This window comes from Anas acuta, chromosome 23, assembly GCF_963932015.1.
Source record: "Anas acuta chromosome 23, bAnaAcu1.1, whole genome shotgun sequence".
NCBI lineage: Eukaryota > Metazoa > Chordata > Aves > Anseriformes > Anatidae > Anas > Anas acuta.
In genome coordinates, this window is record NC_089001.1 from 3,461,849 (window position 1) to 3,481,628 (window position 19,780).

Below are 19,780 nucleotides of genomic sequence, written 5' to 3' on the forward strand. Positions count from 1 at the left end.
CTGATTTTAATAACAGGTCACAGTCCCAGGCAACAGGCACATGTGGCTTCCACTAAACAGCACAAATGAATGTGTAATTATAATAAACCATCAGACTTTCAAATTTCTGATTCCTCAACATACAGGCACTAGAATATTCATCAGCTCTGAGGATGCACTTTCCCTCCTGTTGCTCTTTGCATCCCCCCTCGCTCCTTTCCCCCCTCCTCAATTCGCTGCTGTGCCTCTCACCTCCTGTGCTGCAAGGGGCTCGGGAAGCACCAGGAGCCCTCCCTGCCCCGCTGGCCTCTCCCCCGAGCTTTATGCAGGCTTCCCAGAGCAGCCAGTGACACTGCCACACCTGCAGGGGATCCCTCCCAGCTTTCTCCCCTCTCCCACATCCCTTCCTTTTTTTTTTTTTTTTTTTTTTTTATTTGGGGATGGTGCAGCCGGGCCAGAGCTTGGTGCTGTGCAGGGCGCGATCGGCCAGGGCCAGCTTTGGAGATGCAGAAGCAGAGCAGGATGCTCAGGGAGGAAAGCAAGCTCTCTTCTCTTCTCTCACCTCCTCTCAAACTCGGCTTGCTCTCCCCAGAACACCTCTTGGCAAGGTGCTGCCCCGCACGCACGTGCTCACAGCCCTCTCAGACCACAAAGCAATGTCCCCAAGGAGAACACTGCCACCACGCTTCCCTCCATCCTTTCCAAGGCCAATAAATTTGTCATTTACCCTTGAAGTGATGGCTGCCACCACACCCGGGGCCACGTTCTCCTTCGGGGACAGCTGAAAGAAAAGGGTGGGAATAGTCAACTTTGCACTGGACCGCTCCTGCCTCCTTAAAAGAGGCAAAGTACACACTGGGTGAGAGAAGGAAGAATATCTATTCAAATTCAGTCGGACACCCCCTCACCCTCTTCTCCCCTTTGCATGGGAATTTTAACTCTTTCCAGGCTGGCTGGTTGGGGGGTGGGGGAAAAAAGATAAGAATATATTTTTATAAAGAGCCGACCGAGTGATTTGCATGTGCTCCCTGCAGCCAATCCCGGCCACAGGAGGCATCCGATTTGCATTGGGGAATAACAACAGAGTGGAAGCGGGGCGAGTGTTTGCTGTGGTTTTGCTGGGGTAGAAAAGGCAGGTGGAAGCCTTCTTAAAGGCATCATGCAAAGCTTTTCCTCTTTCCTATGTCTGCCTTGCGTTATTTCCAAGTGGCCAAAAGGGAGAAGAGAGACCCCTAAGTTTTTATTCCACTTTCCCTCTATTACTCACGATGAAGCGGGCATAGCTTTCATTTATTTATTTCCCCCCTATTGAAACTTCCCATGTGCAAATGGCAAACTCTCTGCTTTTTGGCCCAAACGGAATAACTTTATTTAGTTTGGAACTTTTTCCCTCAGTAAATGACTAAAAGAAGCAAAAAAAGGTAAGATTTTACGCCACAGGAGTGCAGCAACATCCACGCACTTCAGAAACTTCCTTTCCTGAAATTGTCTAAGCAGCGAGGGAGGAAAAGGAGAGAGAAAAGCGTTGCTTTTCAAACAATCCCTCTGCAATTAAGACGTGAACATTTAGTGGGGCTTCTAAGCATTGCTACTGCGGGAAGAGTAATTATCTTCAGTTATAAACATCTTCTTGTCTTGTAACACTGCCAAGGGACCCTAACTTAGGCAGTCTACAAAGCACAAAGTTTTGCTTGCTGCCAAGAAGAAGCTTTAAGAAAAGCCAAGTTTTCAGAAAATAGGGAAAACCTTTACCCGTATAGAAGTTTGGCAAGAACAGCTGCACGTTTGAAAAAAAAAAAAAAAAAAAAAAAAAAAACAGAAATAACAACAAAAAAAACCTACTGCAAGCTTCCTTGTGGGCACACAATTTACAAACGTGCCTTAGTAGAAGAAAATTATCGCATCCCCAGGACCACAGGGGCAGAGGGAGGGATGAGCAGCAGTTGTGCCTTGCCCCTCTGCATGGACCCAAGCACCCTCCTGGTGCTCTGCAGGAGCCTCGGTGACCCAAAGGAGCCAATTCCCACAGCCCATGCACTTTGTACTGTGCATGGGCAGTAAAATAAGCTGGCTGGTGCTCGGAGCCCTGTCTCTTTTCACGCCAGGTGAGGCCCTAGGCTGCCAGCAGCCACCCTCAGCCCCCAGCAGCAATAACCCTGCAGCTGCCAGTGCTTACACACCAGCTGTAGGCCATCAGAGAAATCCCCTCCTCCTGCAGTCAGGAGATAACGAGGTACCCGTGATGCTCTCACACAGAACAGAAGAGTTTTAGTGTCACAAAGAGTCAATTTCCACTCATAAACCTGCAAAAGTTATTATAGTTTAAATACTTTGTGGGGGAAAAAAATAAGCCAACAACAAAACAGGAAGAAAAAGGAAGAAAATTTGATCCTTTTGATCAAATCCTGCTTGATAGGAGTTGTTTGGGGCTGCCCACCTTTCAAACACCTATGATAACCTTGCTGCAGCAGCCATCCTCCTAGGGCTCCTTGAGAACAGGGAGCAGATGCAGAGGGGTGACCCACACAAGTGCAGCCAGGATGATGGAAACTCCTCCTCTTTGTCCTCTGCATTAAACCAGGGAGAGCGAGACACAGCTCAGCTGGATTTGAACCCCCACGTATGGCAAAATTTCTAAAGACTAAACGGGCTGCAAGGCTTTGAGGCTAAAAAAATATGTAGGCTCCTACCACACTGCTTTGCAATACACCCAGGCTAGTAAAAATATACAGGCAGGCTAGTAAAAAAGAAAAAAAAAAAACTCTGGGAAAAATAATGCAACTTGGGACTGCCTAACACTTAACCACAGACCTATTAGGAGCCGCCACTGTGGCCTGGGCCATATTAAAAATGTGCTGCTCTACCTCAGTTAGCAAACATCCCTGGAGAAGAGGCAGTCTGGTCTGTTTACCCAGACCAAAGAAACTCTACCAGTGCAGACAGTTCTCTGGGGATATATCTGCATCTATATTTTGGCTGAAACAAATGGTGTCAGCAAATAAAGCTTTCCCAAGCCCTTATTCCTAGTAGTTGTCCTGACATGGGCACCAGAATAAACCAGCCTGGTGGCTTTAGGAGGAAAAAACGAAAGCCAGTGGTGGTAGCGGGGAGAAGTTGGGTTGGCTGGGGCCAGCACCTGGAGCCTGGTGAATTTTGCTGCATTTTCTGTGCCCGAGCCCCCGCGGAGGCTGCAGGAAGCTGAAAACACCCAAACGCCTGGGGAGGAGGAGGAGGAAAGGAGGAGAGGAGGAGGTTCTGCTGGGGGGAGCCTCTGGGTGGGAAGGGGGCGAGCAGAGTCCCCAGTCCCTTTGTGCAGTGGGGATGAAAGAGGGCTCGGCACCCCCAGCCTGAGCACGCCAGCACCTTTGCAGCAGTGGGAATAAACTCCCTGGGCTCTGGCACGTGAAAGCAGCTGGGCCCAGGTTTGTCTCCCTCCCTGCAAAACCACGGCGTGAAGCTTGGACCCCTCAGAGGGCAGCGGGGTGGGATGCTGTGGGGGCAGGTGGGCTCTGCGCGCACCCAGCGTGCGCAGCTCCCGGCCAAATCCACCCTGGGAGCGGTGCCGCCGGCTCTGACAGAGGGCACAGTATCGATTTGGGGAATCTTCTCATGAAGAAAGAGTCGCCCACAAGCAAAGCAGATGGGCGGAGGGGAGCCTGCGGGGGATGCGGCCCCGAGAGGCACCGCTCACGCACGCACGCCCATCGCAGGTGCTCGGACGAGTCGGGCTCGCACGCCGCCCTGCTCGGCCTGCACGTGGCCCCCTGCCCGCAGCACCCCCCATGCCACAGAAGGGGCTGTCGGGATCCATCCCGTGCCGTAGCCCTGCTCAGCTCTCGTGCCAGCACTGCCCTCAGCCCCACGTGCTCGGGATGTTCCCTCTCCTCCAGCACGGGGGCTCAAGAAGAGGGCAGGAGCTGAAGTGGCTCCGCAGGACGAGCCCCAGCTCCTCGCAGTGCCGAGGCGTTTGGCAGCCGTGGCTCTGCTTCCCCTGCTGCTTGCAGAGACGTGAGGCTGCGCCTCCGTGTCAAAGCCCTGCAAGGCGCGGATACTCCTCCTGAGTGTCCCCATTCATTCATTCCTCGCTCACCTCGCCCTCCCACAGCTCTTCCCTGGCTCATTTTTCCCTCTTTGTCATTAACCTTCCTCCTTCCAGCCCAGTCCCATCCCTCGCTCACACTCACCCACCCCCTGCCACCCGTTCTGCATCCCTCGGGGACTTTACCCCCCTCTCACTCCTCCTGGCTTTATCCCAGTGACTCAGGACACCGGTCAGGCACTACCTGCCCATTTTCCAGCTGCCCAAGAGATATTTGTGCTCGGCCCCACAACCCACGTTGGGGTTGGCAGCCTGAGCAGCGCTCCCAGGCTGTGGGCACGGCTCGGCAGCCCCCTAAATAGGGCCAGGGCAGCATCCATCCCCCAGCTGGCTCTCAACCAGGCACTGGCTGCCGTCACCGACTCCAGCAGGAGAGAAGAGGAGGGAAAGGAGGGAGGAAAGGTCACGGGAACCGGAGCAACCCCATTTCCTGCCCGAGCCCATGTTTCATCTGCGTGGTGAGCCCCAGCCCGATCCTTCCTCCAGCGCCCTTTACCTGCATGCACAGACTCCAGGTTCACCATCCTGCTGGTGGAGGGAAATCCACGGTGCGCCCAGCCTCCTGCCGTCAGCCCCAGGTTGCCAGGGGCTGCCAGTTTGCCCTCCCTCCTCTGCCACCCGCTGCCTCTCAAACCGGCCGTGGGTCCGCTCCCCAAGGGACCTAGAGCTCCATTGCCTGTTGCCATGCAGGGCCAGGTGAGCATGCGGCGCCGCGCCACGCCTCGCCCCACCTCCGGCTCCCTCGGGTGCCCTGACACCCAGCAGCCTGGCGCCCGGCCCATGCAAAAGCACCCATTTGCATATTAGTAACTCGGGAATGGATGAGTCCCTGCAGCGCTACCAGGGTGTGGGGTGGGGTGGGAAGGAGGGAGGAAGGAGGCGCTTCGCCCGCCCGCACCGCCTCGGATGCGCCCCGCAGCACCTGCCCGCTGGGCTGGTGGAGAGGGGCTTCGTGGGGGCTTCGTGGGGGCTTCGTGGGGCTTTGTAGGGGCTCTGACACCAGCCCCAAAGCCGTCTGGTGAGGGGAAGGAGGCTGCTGGCTCCGTCCTTTGCAGCTGGGAGAGGCATGAAGCCACGCTGGGCAGCACCCAGAGGGGAAGGTGGCAGAGCAGCCCCCCGCGAGGCAGCCCCTTCACGTTTTTTTCTGATAAATTTTGGGCTCTGCTTGGGTTGAGCTCATGAGTGTGGCCTGCACGGCGTGGTCTTTGGCTGCTGTGGGGCTGGGCTGAACGTGAGGGGTGCCATATGAAGAGCTCAGCACGGGGCAGAGAGGTGCCCTGCTGCTGCTGAAGGCACAGGGTCAGCACCCAGGGACTCCTTTTGCCTCAGCTGTGCCACGACAGCACCCCAGAAAAGTAATGGAGGGGCAAACAGCCTCCTCCTCCTCTTCCTCCTCCTCCTCCTCCTCCTCCTCCTCCTCCTCCTCCTCCTCCGCCATCTTGGTTGAAGCTGCAGGATCCAGCCCACTTCCAGGGAAAGCAGGGAGCAAAATCCCCTACAGCTGCCTTGTGCTGCGGGCAGGCCAGGCCCTTGGCCTGCTCCCCGTGCTGTGACAGGGACCAGCGGTCACCCTGAGGGGTCTGGGGGCCATATTTGCCACCTGGGTGCCCCTCCACCATGCCCAGGGTGGTGGGGAGCATTGCGCGAAGCTCCTGCAGCCCTGCTCAACCCCCTCCTGAAAGTGTTAACACGCTCAATTGGTAGCTGCCAGGTACAAGCTATCGCACATTCATCTCTCCCTGGCTAATTCACGTTCCAGGGCTCTCGGCTTTCCCACATGCTGCTCTCCCTCCCTGGAAAGACAGGTTTCTCTGAGGAGATGGGTGGGCGGGCGGGCAGGCTCCCCGGGCCTCAGCTCCAACCCAGCCTGGTGCTGTGGGGCCAGAGAGCCCGCGGGAGCCCTCAGGAGAGGGGAGCAAGCAGCAAGGATGTGTTAAAAAAGAAGAAAAAAAAAAAAAAAAAAGGAAATTTGGGGAAAGGGGGAAGCAAAAAGGAGGCTCCCGGGTCTGAGGATGGAGGAACTAAAGGGGGAGCGCTACGGGCTGCGCTCAGAGCGGCTCCAGGAAGCAGGGAGGTGACACAGAGTGGCTGGCGCAGACACCTCGTCCTGTCCCCAGCTGCTGGAGGGGCTGGACTGCTGCCACCGCTCTGTGGCAGAGCCCCAGCCATTCAGACCCGCTCCCCGGGGCGTTCCTGGGCCGCTGCTGCTCCTTTTTCCCCTGCTGCCAGCCTGACCCCCATGGCTGGGTTTTCCCCGGAGCGAGGGCTGACGTGCTCGGGTGGCCGCACTGCGTCAGACGTGGATTTACTGGTGGCACCTCGCCAGCTTGAAGGGCCTCCAAGGGGCAGGAGAAAGGCTCTGTAAGGGCTGGGGGGGGCGCATGAGCGTGCTCCTTCCACCCCCAAAAAAGCACATCTCACACACCAGCTGGCAGCTCCCCTTTTCCCTCTGCTCCCTGTTGCTTTATTGTATTATTATCCTTATTATTATTTTCCCCAGACCCCAGCAACACTTCCCCGAGCCCCAGGGTGTCCCCTTTGGGGTGCTGGCAGGTGTCACTGTGCATCCTAAGATGCTATCCCGGCCATAGGCAGGCCCGCAGTGCCCTCTCCTGGCCCTACAGACACCGCCGGCTGCAGCCAGGAACCCTCCAGCTGCTTCTGGCTTTTATTTTGTGGTCAGAGAAAAAGAAAAATAAAAAATATATATAATAAAAAAATGCTTTTCTCATTAAACTACCTGAGACAGCTCTGCAGTGAGCAGAGGGGCAAAAGAGAGGCAGGACCACAGCATCATCAGGCCAGTCTGCTGAGGGAATAAGACCACCTTCCCCAGGCAAAGGCAGCTTTATTTTAACTTTGTCCTGAAATTATTATTCCTGGAAGCCAGCAGATATGCTGCTGCTACAAATCAACTGCTCTTTTGATTATTTTTCCCCATGGTCATCAATGACTGACCCATCTGCTCTCACCCTAAGCACGTGTATGTGCTCCTCCACTCGTGCTGCCAGTGTTCATTCCCCTCTTGGAGGAAGGTAGGCTCTGCAGATAGCAATTGATTTCTGCAGCGTGGATGGCTCTGAAAGCACAGACTGCAGAAAGATGTTACAAAATCCTCCCCTGCTTTTCCTAATAGCGAGGATTTATAGCAGTGCTCCCGGCCAACTGCGACTTCTCTGTGCCAGGCACTGCTCCTGTCTCCACCTGCAGCAGCTGCTCTTCAGGGGCGTTATTTATATCAAGAAGAAGAATTTTTCTTTGGAAAGGCAATTGCACTGCACTGCAGTTCTCTTCTTGCAGGACGGGGAGATAGCGAGCTCTCACAAGGACCAAGACTGCAATTTGGGGTGTGAAGCCCCCAGGCTTTAGGGACGTGCCCTGGTTTCTCAGCTCCCCTCAGACCCAGAGCACAAATCCAGCAGCAGCAATCGAGTTTTGCTCTGCACGTACTGCCTGTTGTTGTAGAGTTCACGTCCTTCACTTACTTGGCCTGGGTAAGAGCTCCCATGACACAGCACTGGCCCCAGAAACGCCCAACAACGTGCACTGCTGAGCACGGGTCTGGCTCATATCAGGCTCCTCAGTCACCCTACAGAGAGGATCTGGTCTGGCAATGCCTTCCTGAGGTGCCCTGGCCAAAAGAGGTGGAGAATAGCTGAGATATCTCTTAAGGGCTGCCTTTCCTCCTCCATTCTGAGTATCCAGCAGCCTCCCTGTGCATGATCCCAGCACCCCAGAGCCTCACTGTTAAAAATAATCACAGTCAGCTCTCCGGGATGTGACCAAGAGGCTCCCAGACAGAGCTCGTGCCCACTCCTAACAGCCCTGTGCAGGAGGTAGAGGTGGGAACAGGGCTTGAGCAGGTTGCAGCTTCCCTGCTATCCTCTCCCTTTTTTCCTCACAACTGGATTTAACTCCAGCAAGCAGGAGCAGCCTGCCAGCACCAAACCCCTGTAAATGTTGACCACATAATCAAGGCAGCAGCAATCCCAGTAAGCTGCTCCAGTGCAGAAGGGCCGAGGTTGCAGACCTCTTTTCCCACACTCATCCTGTGTCCACATTCACCACACTAGGGGGAATCAGCACTCCACGCTTCTCCTGCGATCCGCCACTGAGCTGGGAGCTCTGAACCAGCCCCAGGCTCTGCCACCCTCATCTCCCCTCAGCTGTTGAGGAATAAACAGAGATTATTTGATGCTGCTGGTCCCAGAAAACTCCCCAGCCATACCACACACACCCCTGGGACCCCACTGACCCCAGCCTGCCTGACCCTTGCAGCAATTTCTGTCCCCATCACTACTCTTTTGCTTCCCCAGAGCTCCCAGTTACATGAGGGACTGGATGGCTGGTACCCTTGCAATACAGGACCATGCTGAGCAGTGCTCATGCAGGATGCGCCCCCTCCAGCCCTAAGGTCTCCACCACCCAAAGCACAAGCTTGGCACCCAGCAGAGAGCAATTCCCAACCCCAATTCCAGAGATTGTGAGAGAGGCTTTTAGACCAGGCATGCTTTAAAAAAAAAAAAAAAAGTTTATTTTTACCTTACAAATGATAAATAATTTGTTTTTTTAAAAAAAATCATTCAAGTGTGTTTTACTTCATGTTGCATTATTAAAATACCTTTCCCTTCTCCGCCCCCCCTTAACTGATCAATACAAAAATAATCGTGACCAAATTCATTTTTGTCAAAAATTCCTGGATTCTAGGCAAAAAGGCACATTGTGAAGGCTTTTCATCAGGAGGAATGGGGACTCGCAATGACCCCAACAGCCTCTTTCCCCTCTCTGCTTGTTCTAAACTTGAGTGGAAGACGGCTCGGGACGCAGGCAGCACTCCTACAGCACTTTTTGTCTGATGTCCTCCAGGTACACACCAGGGCCAGGGTCAGCTTCAAGGTCGTCCCTGCTTTACATTTAGGGGAAACCAAGGCACAGCAAAGCAGTCCAGTTAACTAAGAGCTTCTTGTGAATAGCTGGCAGAGTAGGACGTAAAAGTGGATGTAGGTGTAGGACGTTATCTTCCTCCAAACGACGGTTGCAATGCCCATCTGGGATCATCCCCCCTTGCAACCACAAGGTTACGATGGCAGTCACAAATCTCCAGATGTCTCTTTCCTAGCAGGAGAGTCCCAGAACCAACACAAAAAGTTGGCCTTCACTAGTCTAAATAGGGATAAGTTCGAGCCCTAATTAGCAGCCCTTTGGGGCAGAAGTAATTGCTGGGCTATATCCCCCCAGGGCATCTCATAGCCACGGGAAGGACACACCAGCTAGGCAGACACTAAAAAAAGCTACAGGCAGGCTCTGGTTTTGGGTGGGATTCGTACCTTCCTTGTTCAGGGGATGTGGTCCCATAACTCAGCCATGTTCCCATTGGGAAATGCTGTCGTGTCACCAGGAGGTGGCGAAGTCCGTGGTGATGTCTGACACCCCAAGGACTGCTCCTCTCCCTGCCCTGGCCACCCTTCAGGATGCTGGAGGCTGAAAACTGGCCAGAAGTGCCCCCCTTCACACCCCCCACCCCCAGAGCAGGGAAGAACAGAGCCCTTCTGGTGCTTCAGCCCCAAAACTCGCAGCTCCTGCTTGCAGCTTCACCATGCGGCGAGCCGAGCCCGCTTATCCCAGTACAAGGTATGGGGTCAGGAGGGAGCCACGGGGGGGGGGCAGAAGGAAAGGCACACACACAGAGCAATCCTGGCACAAGGCACCGCTGTGAACCACGTTCCTTCTTCGCAGCAGGATGCTGCGGGAGGCCCTCAGCATCGCGAGCGGTGGCAGGAGGCAGCTGAGCCTGGCTCTGCTAGGTCTCCTCGTCCCAGAGGCAGAGCTGCTTCTGCGGCACGTAGTAATCGAAGGTGTAGCCCTTCTGGCAGCTGCGGATGCCGCATTTGTAGGAAGAGACCTTGCCCGTGGCGTCGCGGCTCCTGCAGTACTTGAGCATGCAGGGGTACCACTCGATGCTCAGCGAGTAGCTGCAGATGCAGGGCTTCCAGCGGTCCGCGCACAGCCTGCAGCGCTGCAGGTCCGGCAGGTCGGATGTCTGCGGCAGGACCTCGAACATGGAGCCGTCCACCCCTGTAAGAAGAAGCAAATCCTGCTCAGGGGGGTGCTGGAAGGAGAGGGGAGGTGCAGAGCCAGCGCCGTGCTAGGTGCAACCAGCCCAAAAATGTTTGCAGGGGGTGGTGGGGCACGCGGCTGGGTAGGGACCCCGGGAGAGGAAAGGGCATTAGGGGAAACAGGCCAGGAGGTATCAAGAATGCAAAGAATTCATTCTTTTGGGTGAGGGACCGGGTGAAAGGTTGCCTTGGAAATGCTGCCTAGGTAGGTTCAGGAGGAGGGTGACACCGACGAGGTCAGATATAAGCTGAAGAACTGATGACCATGGCACGGCATGCCAGCAAGCAGTGCCCACGCCTTGCCCACGGCACAGACAGCAAACAAAAAGCTGAAATGTTCTCTGCAGGCCACCAGGGAGAGCACAGCAGCACCCCAGCTCGCTGACCCAAGCAGTTCTACCCAAACCACAGGAAACTTTTACCTTTCTCCAGCCAAAATTTGACATCGTCCTCTCGCGTGTAAATCGCTTCTTTGGCCTCTGCGCAGACGTTGTGGATGTGGGAGCTGAGCTGCGCCCCTTTGCTGAAGTTGACGGCTACATCCATGCTGAGGTGCTCCAGGCCCCGCACCTCCTCAGCCTGCCGCACTGTCCTGGGGTTTTTCTGCAAAGGAAAAAAAAAGAAAAATAAAGAAAACCACAAATCACCCCTTGGAGCACGTCAGGATTTCACACCGACATCGGAAGATGTGCAAGTGGACGCTCCCTCTGAGCGCACCCGCATCCCATCAGGATGGGAGGTGTACAAAACCTCTGGGTGATGTTGGACGTGATGGTTTATTGCTGCTCCCATTTGCCTGGGATCATTTATCAATGCTCTGTCGTGATGGATGGTGCCAGTAATTAATTCACTGGACAATGTCGGGCAGGAGCTTGCCTGGTGATTACTCGAAGCATCTGCTTGCCCTTTGATTCAGGCTGAACTCAATCATGCTCCCTTCATGTTTATTAGCAGATCAGGATCAATACTATTACTGAAATTAGTTTAATGCCAAGCTCCTCAAGCAGGAGGGGAGGTCAAAGGCAGGTCTATCAGCCAGGCAAGCCACGAGGCAGCTGCATGGGAAGGTTTTCCAGGCAGCTCCAAAAAACCCTGGTGGGTTTGGGGCACGGGGCTGCCTCCTACCTGCCGCAGCTTCGCCATGGACTCGCTGGGGATGATCTCGTTGCGGTGAAGTCGGGTGACAAAGCAAAGTGCTTGGAACTGGCTCTGGCCCCTCTCCAGCTCCCCTAGGATTAAGGCACGGAAGATCTTCACCTCCTGGCAGAGGGAGAATTAAAAAAAAATAAAAAATCGCCGTTAGTCCCAGGCCTTTGGCATCGTTTGGAGAATTGAGAAGTCAGGGTCTTGCAGAAAGGCTCCAGCCAAAAGAACAAAGTCAAAGGTCTCATATTTCTGCTCCCTGAGCACAGGTGGCTTCTCCCAGGTCCCATCCCACCCCAGCCTGCAGCATAACAACTGCTGTAAGGGTTTTCGCAATCCCACCAGGGCAAGGACAGGTCGCTGCCAGCTCCCATCCCACATCCCTGCCTCCTTCAGCCAGCAGGCTGGGGCTTTTTCGAGGCTTTTGTCCTTGAACACAAGGAGAGGTGAGCCTCCCAGGAGTCTTGTCCTCTCCCAGGAGGAGATGCTCACCTTCAGACTGACCGCTTGGGGTTCTCCCGCTATCAAGAGAGGGTATCACATAGCCACACTCCGCTCAAGGCTATTTCTTTTACCCTTCAGCCTGGAAAAGCCCTGAAGGCTCTCCCCAACCCCAGAGGCAGGGCTACTGCTGGAGTTAAACAAGCCGATTGCTGCTTCCAGTTTCTGCAACGTGGCCTCTCCTGCTACGGGTGTGCGAGCAGAAGGGAAAGGGGAAAGGGCAAGAGGAAGCACAAGCGTGGGCAGGAAGGCACGGGGGTGAGCATGAAATGGGTGAAAGGACAAGAAACAGTCCAAAAATCCCACTGCACAGCAGCGCCAGGACTACTGGGACTGGGTGGCTGGAGGATTTTCTCCTACAGCAGAGTGACAGGGACCCAAACCTCCGTAACCATATCCCCATCACGCCACGCACCGAGGGAGGCCCATTTTTTCCCCCCAGGTCGCAATCTTTTCGAGCTGTAACTGAAGCCCCCTGGGGGCAGCTGGTCACAGCTTCCATCTGCTGCCACCAACTAAAAATATCCCAAGTCTTCATTACAGCAAAGGTCCTCCTTTCACCGACGAGCTAATAACAAGCTGAGATTGCGCACAGCCCAAACCTCTTTTGGTTAAATGAATATCACATAGCTGTTATCTCCATGCATTACTGGGGATGAGCGGTCCCAACCTGCCTCTGCCACCTTCCCTCACTTGCTTCTGAGCAATTTGGTGTCCTGGAGGAGGAATTACTCCCTGTCCACACAAGAAAAGGATGCACGACTCGGTGCACATCTGGACAGCTCTAATCTGGGATGGTCGCAGGACAGGGGAAAGGATTTTGCTGGGTGCCTTTGTTGTATGCACTGAAAACTCAAGCACAAAAAGAGAACACGAAGGGGATTCAGAAAAAGGGCTACCAGTTGCTTTTGCCCACAAACATGAGGGTTTCTTAATCACTGCCTTTAGTGCTCTGGTTTGACTGACACCTCTGTGTAGACATGGGAAACATCCAAAAGTGCAGCATCGCCTGGGAGGCATCACCAGCAGCTCAAAGCTGCTGCGTTCTCCCGGGTCTTAAAAGAGCATCTGAAGGCATTTATAAAAAACACAAAGGGAAACAAAAATAATATGAGAAAAGAGAAGCTAAGCTTTTTCAAATGGCTAGGGTTACAGCTGGAGCAGTACAACAGCAGGGGGACGGAGAAGAAAGCAACATTTCCCAAACTTCCCACCAACCAAGAAAAATCCAGGATGAAGTTTCCACAGAAACGCATGTGATGTTATGACTCAATCATGATTCTTGCCTGCTTTAATGGGGACAGTTCCCACTGAGCCCCTGGCACCACTGAAGGAGCCACGTTCCCATCTGTGCTTAGTCCAGCTGCCTCCCAGCTGAGCTCTGCTGCGAGCTCCTGCCTGGTCCAAGAAGACTGAAACCAGCAGCTCACCCTGGCACCTCCTCCACATGTGGATTTCATTTCAATTCACTCTGAACCCGTCTGGAAAAAGCAAACGGGGACAGCAAACCTCAAGGAGATGCAGATTAACAACAGCGCAGCGCTTCCCAGCTTGGAAGCGACTTTTGCAACACGAGAACACGCCGAGCAACCCATGAATCCTTCCGACGTGTGGGTCCAAGAGCTAGACATCAGTCGCCCAACTCCCTCTCATTGTCACGATAGGTTTGGGATCTGCACCACGCTCCCTGTGAGTGGTCCCAAAGCTCCCAAGCGATGCGTGCGACCGCAAGTCCTTGGCTCTGGCTCCAAAGCCCAGCACCCGGCTGCTGCGAGCTCCAGGGTCCCGAGCTCAGGAGGGAGGCAGGACCAAGCTCAGGACCACAACAGCCCACCCGTGGAGCAAACGAGGAGCTCTCAGGCATCAATACAAGTCTCTGCTCCCTTCTCCAGCCCCAGGCAGGCAGCAGGAGCAGGGTGGAAGCACCACAAGCACCCGCACAGCACCACAGTGCCTCCAGCCCCAGCCAGCGAGCAGCCCGGGGCTGCCGCTCAGCTATTCTAAATATTTATCTGCCTGCCTGTGTGTGCTTACTGATTTATGGGCCAGCGGGTCCACGGAACCTCGGGTAAAGATCCCTGCAAAAACTGCCCTGAAAGAGCCCCTTGGAAAGGGAGGGGAGGAGGGAGAGAAAGGGAAAGGTGGCCCTGCAGTGGGGTACAGCCGGAGGAAAAGGGAGCAGGGGGTAAAATGGTAAAGATCAACAGGAACCGGAGGGGGAGCGGTGCCCCTGACCCATCCTTTCCTCCCCCCCAGGCAGCAGGCTCGCCCCTTGGTGCCGAACCAGGGCGGCTCTGCGCCTGGCTGCCCCTAGATCAAACAGCAAGGCCAGATCCTTATCTACACGAACCCTGCTGCCCCGAGCCACCACCATCAAAGCTGCAACCCCACGCACGCCAGGCTCAGGACCCCAGGGAGGGGGCATTTCTTCTCCTCCCCGTGTCCCCAGGGCTTTTGGCCACCTCTGTCCTCCAGCAGCTCTGTTCAAAGGGCTCCCTGGGAACACAGCGACCCTGCGAGGGCTCCTGGGGTCGAGCTGAGCTTGCTGGACACCTTCAGTCCCTTTATTCCCATCATTTTTGGGGTCTCTATAAAGTCAGGAAGGGCTCCCAAGGCACGTGTTGTTCTGATGAGAGAAATCCCACCTTTACCTGGCTCCAAACAAACCCAAACTGATCCTCCCTGTGGATCTCTGAGCAAAGCTAACCATATTCTGGGAGTCTCGTGCCCTGCAGGGGCCACTTTCTCCTGACCAAGAGGTCAGCCCCCCTCTTCTCCCCAGGTCCTGCCTCACCTCCCTCTCTCAAACCCGTGCCCAGCTTCCCTGCTCTCTCTTCCCTGGCTACACAACACCAGCTGGAGCAAGAACCGAAGCTCCTCACACCAAAAACATGCCACGCTTCTCACCTGGAAAGAGCCACCAAAGTTTTTTTGTGCTTGGAGAGCGCCCTCCCCTCCCTTCCCCAGGCACCTCACCGGTTCCCACCAGGAAGAGCGGGATCAGCCGGTGCCAAGGCAGCGAAACGCACCTCCAATTCTGGGTTTCTGCAAAATTTCCCAGCAGGGAACAAGCCCCGACAGAGCATCGCCTTGCAACGCGGGGACTCTCCGGATGAACTCATCCCGGGGGCGGTGAGAATCCTTGGCCCTGACCCGCGCTGCTGTGCCGGGTACGGTTACAGCTCAGGTCTGGGGCTGGCCACGGCGCTGGCGGGGCAGGGAACAGGCAGTTCTGGGGCCATATCCTTGCCGTGCCATGGGAGGGAACCACAGCCTTGGCTCCTGGGGCATGGGGAGAAAGGAAATCCGTGCAGCCAGCTCCCACCAGCCCGGGTTGCCTGTAGGAAACTCCAGCACAGAACCAGGCTGCGTGGAGGCATGGAGAAATCAGTTTTCTCTCCCCATTCTCAGCCAGCCCCCCGGGGGCTGCTGTCTGGGGTGCAGGAACAACCCAGCCTCCATCTCGGGGCTGGATCCCATGCAGCCCTACAAGCCTGTGTGGTCCAGAGCCGAGCCCGGCGCCTCGGCTTCACGCGGCGTGGAGCGAACCCGTTCCCAGGGAAATAAATTATTTCGGTGCCTCCCTCCCTCCGACCCAGGCAGCATTCCTGCCAAACTTCTCTCCCCCCGAGGAGCTCAGCGCTGCCGTGGGACCTGCTTTTGTCTTTGCTGTCCACGTCTGGGCAGGATGGGGGGGTACAAGGAAAGAGAAGCTGGGGACATTGGGGACCCCCAGAGCCAGGTCCCAGCCGTGCCAGCAGCCTCTGCTGTGGCCGTGGCCCTGCCTGCACTCCCCCGGGGAGCAGCTGGAGCTGGCTGGGAAGTTGTTTTGCTTGTACAGCACAGAGCATGTGTTATTGCATCCTCGCTGGGGGGCCAGCCGGCTGACTTACCCGCACTCGGAGGGGATTATGCTTTTTAACCCCTCTCCTACCAGAAAAAGCCTCGTTCCTACCAGCGCCTGGAAGAACATCCCCTAGCGAAGCATCCTCACGCTCAGCACCTACAAATTGAGGGATGCCAAGGAGTAAATCCCAGAGCTGCTTCCCAAACCGGGTCCTGCCCCGTGAGCGACCTGCCCCAAGCCATGGCATGAGCACGGGGCAGCCCTGGCAGCAGGCAGAGCTCAGCCTCCTGTATTTTACAGCCACCATCTCCTCCACGTGCTTCCCTGCGCCCCCTGGTCATTTAGCACTTAACACAATTAATCCCTGGCACGAGGAAAGCCTCCACACCCCCTGACTGTCACAGAACTCCAACTTTATTAACAAAGGACCCCAAAAGGGCTGGCGATGCAAGCATTACAATACCAGCAGCCACTTCCAACGCATTTTTTCCAGCAACCAGAGGGAAAAAAGAAACTTTTCTCTATCTGTGTGCTGACCTTGGGCTAGAACCGCCCACTTTGTTCTCAGGCCGCTGTTTAACAACTGGCGAGATCACGTTATTGGAATCAGACTCAACATTTAGGGTCGATCCACCCCCTCGATCCTTTTTACATAAGTTTTGTCCCTGACGGTGCCACGTAGACAAAGAAGGGTTTTCATCGCGCCCATTCGGATCGCCTGGGAAGAAATAGTTCAAAAACCCAGAAAACAGCAAGGCCCAGTTTGGAGCCCCAAAGGCCAGTCTGCGGTGCTCTAGGGAATGAAATAAAGGCTGGTGTGCTCTGAGGACGCTGCTCCTCCAGGTTCAGCTCTGGATGGGAGGCAGGGATGGAGGAGAAAGGAGAACTGCGCCCCTGGAGCCCTGCTCAGCTTCCACCAGGGTCAGGAGGGAGAACTGAGCCATGAGCTCACTGTAACTCCTCTCCTCTCCAGCCCACGGTCTAACAGCAACTCTTTGTCAGCAAAGAATTAAAAAAAAAAATAGATCTGCCTTTGGACTAACCCCCTGCAGTTTAAGCCAGAGGAGTGGAAAAATCATTTGTGCAGAAAGCCAGCATCCTGGCCACAGCATGACCACACAATCTTGCTTGGGAAACCCAGATCAACAACCCCAGCTGCTTTCACAAAAGCTGAGAGCCTCCAGACCTTCTCTCTGGAGGGGAGAAGTTGTGTAACGTTGGAGAGTCGAGCAGCAGGGCAGGGAAATGCCTGCGTGCAGCCAGGAGAACAGGTCAGAGGGGGAAGCCTGGCCAGGCAGCTGCTTGCTCACATCATTACTCACTGCACCACAAATCCATCTCCTCGGTCCCTTCTGTCTCTGGCTTTCTTCAGCTCTGCTCCAGCAAAGCCACGAGCAGACAGGCAGCACCCAACTGCTGGAAAACCCAAGGTTAGGAGCAGATTTTGGGAGGCTGATGCTTGCAAGACTTCCAGGGACTGTCTCCTGTGTGCTCCCAGGAGCTGAGGGCTTGCATGGAGCTGAGCATTCAACATAAATGAGACAGAAACCTTCAGAGAACCTGCCCAGAAGCAGCTCAGCTGGAAGCAGGATGAGAGCAGGACAAGAGCTACCACACGCTGTTGGGTTTGGGGATGAGATTTGAGAGCAAGCCTGCGTGAGAGCTGAAATAGTGGGGAAAAAAGTTGGAGGGATGAACAGGACACCTAAATCCCCCACGTCACATCCCAAAGGGCCCACCCAGAAGGTCTGCACAGAGCTGGGATTTCCCTTGCTCGGGAACACACCGTGCAGCTTTGCACTCCTGAGGTTTAAAAGCCTCCTGGTGTGCGGTGTCTCCTCGGAGCCCCGTGCTCCCCCAGGAGCCATGGCACTGGTTCCCTGCGTGCGTGCTGGTACAGAGCACACCATCACACCCCAAAATGCCACAGCTTCTGCGAGCATCTCAAAGCATCTCAGGCCCTGCTCCCTCCAGATGGCCAAGGGCGATCCGAGAGCCTCACGAGGAAACCAGGACCAAAACTCGCAGTGGGAAGGGGAAGAACCAGCAAAACACGCCTGGGAGAGGGCTCCAAGGTTCACGGCAGGACGGGGCACACCACGGTCCTACCTCATGGGGCTGAGCTTCCTCCTGCCATGAACCAAAGTCCACCCAGCAAACAGCCTGAGCAGAGGGCTGGAACGAGATAACGTGGCCGTGCCACCCACGCAGCAGCTCCCAGCTCATCCCCAAGCAAGAGAAACAAAAATCCACCACATCCAGCCAGGCTGGGGGTGCTCTGAAGGACACCACGCTGGCCCCAAAGTTCCCATCTCCTGCTGAGAAGTGTGGGGTCTCAGCATCACCTCCCTGCAGAGGGGCCTGGGAGGGGGCCAGGAGGACCCCTGGGTTTCTGCCAGTCCCAGAGCGAGCTGCCACCCAAACAGTGCCCACACCCCAAATGCACATGCTCCCCAAAGCCATCACTTGGAGCGAGATGTCCTGGAGACACAGCAGAGCCCCACGAACCTGAGCCCCAGCTCGTGGAGACTCCTGCCCTGGCCCCGCTGCCGTCTGCCACCCAAACCCGTGGCTCAGTGAGGAGACACAGCCCTGCTGCGCTCAGCTGGGCACCGAGAAGGCTTTGCCACCCATCCTGCCAAAACCCTTCCCCACCACGCTCACCACCGGGCAGCCCAGCTTGCAGCAGTGCCACAGGGGGCCAGGAACCTGCCCAAATGCCCAGGAGCTGCCTGCGGGGTGCACCACAAAGACCCCAACAGTGCTCATCGGTGGAAGGACTTCTGAAGGACCCCATCCTCAGCCACAGCTCAGACTCCCAAACCCCCAGCAGGGTTTCCCCAGGCTCCAAGCAGATCCCAGCTCCCCAAAACCCTCCCGCACAGCATCACCCCACCAAGTGAGCACCAGGCTCCTGCCCCAAGCCTCTTCCTCACCACCCCAAGGCTCGAAGTGCCCAGCCGGGACCCACCGGCGACCCCCCCAGCACCAAACCCCAGCGGGGGCTCCCCAGCACCCAGGGGATGCTCGGGGCGCTCCGCTCCACCGCGGGGCGAGCTCAGCATCCCGGGGCCGCCCTGCGGCTTCCCCCCGGAGCCTCACCTGTCTGAAATCGGCCGTGAGGGTGATGAGGGCGCCGTCGGCCTTGCGGAGCTCCAGGCTGATGCAGTCGGAGCCGCTGTCGGCTTGCAGGCTCTCCTCCGCCACCTGCCCCCCGGGCAGCCGCACCCGCACCCGCAGCTCAGCCTTAGCCGCGGGGCCGGGAGAGCCGGGCAGCGGGGCTAACGCTAGCCACAGCAGGGCTGGAAGCGCAGGTAGCCGGGGGGCGAGCATCCCCCCCCCCCCCCTTGCTCCCCGGAGCCCCGCACCGTTACCCCCGGCGGGGCGCGCACGGCTCGGGGCAGCCCCCGGCCCGCATGGGGCGGGGGGCGCGGAGCGCAGCGTGGGAAAAGCGCCCCGCCGCGCCCCCCCCGGCCATGCAGAGCCCTCGGCCGCCGCTTTTCGGGCCCCCCCCCGGCCCACACTTCCTTCCCCCAAAGGCAGGGACCGGCCCTAAAGAGGCAGCGGCGCGCCGCCCCGCCTTTAAAGGGCCAGGCCGGGCCCGCAGCTGCTCCCCAGCTGCGGAGGGGAGGAGGGGAGCGAGGAATAATAATGGGAAAAAAAAAAAAAAAAAGAGAGAGGCAGAGCTCGCCCGAGGGCGAGAAAAAAAATAAGCTGGCCCAAGCAGCCGCCCTGCATTGAGCCCCGGTGCTCTGGGTGGCAGGAGGATGGAGGGGGGGGCTGCTCCAGCAGGAGCCGGGCAGCTTTTGGGCTCTCCTGCACTTTTTTCTTTTATTATTATTGTTTTCTACTCCATGGGATAAATAATTATCCCCAAAGTGCAATTGGAAAGGAGAGGTCAGCGTTAATAACAAAGCCCAGCGCTCCTGTTTGCACAAACACACACAAATCAGAGTCCTCTAAACATGCGGTTGTTGGGAATCAAACAACATTTACATGATTGCTCGGGCTCACACTGCTGCTCTCAGGCACACCAGAGGTATTCCTGCCCCCGAGGATGTCGTGCAAGCCACTTCGGGCTCTCCTTGTCCCCTC

General features: G+C 56.3%; 2 protein-coding genes across 3 annotated transcripts in view; both read right to left on the minus strand.

Moving 5' to 3' along the window:
• POU2F3 (POU class 2 homeobox 3) overlaps positions 1 to 4,860 on the minus strand; it is a 41,073-nt gene extending 36,213 nt beyond the window's left edge. Inside the window, exons 1-2 of one of the 2 annotated variants that reach the window (XM_068659219.1) lie at positions 4,575 to 4,860; positions 707 to 760 (exon numbers count right to left, since the gene is read on the minus strand). In XM_068659219.1, coding sequence (XP_068515320.1) covers positions 707 to 760; positions 4,575 to 4,860 — 340 coding nt within the window. The remainder of the gene's footprint in view (positions 1 to 706; positions 761 to 4,574) is intronic. The other variant, XM_068659220.1, reaches the window with a different exon arrangement.
• Positions 4,861 to 8,586: 3,726 nt separating this feature from the next.
• On the minus strand, positions 8,587 to 19,225 carry OAF (out at first homolog). The gene is made up of 4 exons (XM_068659145.1): positions 18,788 to 19,225; positions 11,320 to 11,454; positions 10,617 to 10,797; positions 8,587 to 10,153 (listed from the first exon to the last, which is right to left on the minus strand). The coding sequence occupies exons 1-4, from the start codon at positions 19,016 to 19,018 to the stop codon at positions 9,879 to 9,881; spliced, it is 822 nt and encodes a 273-aa protein (XP_068515246.1). The 5' UTR covers positions 19,019 to 19,225; the 3' UTR covers positions 8,587 to 9,878.
• Positions 19,226 to 19,780: the final 555 nt, after the last annotated feature.

Coding starts and splice junctions, on each gene's coding strand:
- OAF (XM_068659145.1), bottom strand. CDS start 19,018: ATGCTCGCCCCCCGGCTACCTGCGCTTCCAGCCCTGCTGTGGCTAGCG. Junction 10,798..11,319: donor CCATGGCGAAGCTGCGGCAG/GTAGGAGGCAGC, acceptor TTTCCTTTGCAG/AAAAACCCCAGGACAGTGCG. Junction 10,154..10,616: donor CAAATTTTGGCTGGAGAAAG/GTAAAAGTTTCC, acceptor TTCTTCTTACAG/GGGTGGACGGCTCCATGTTC.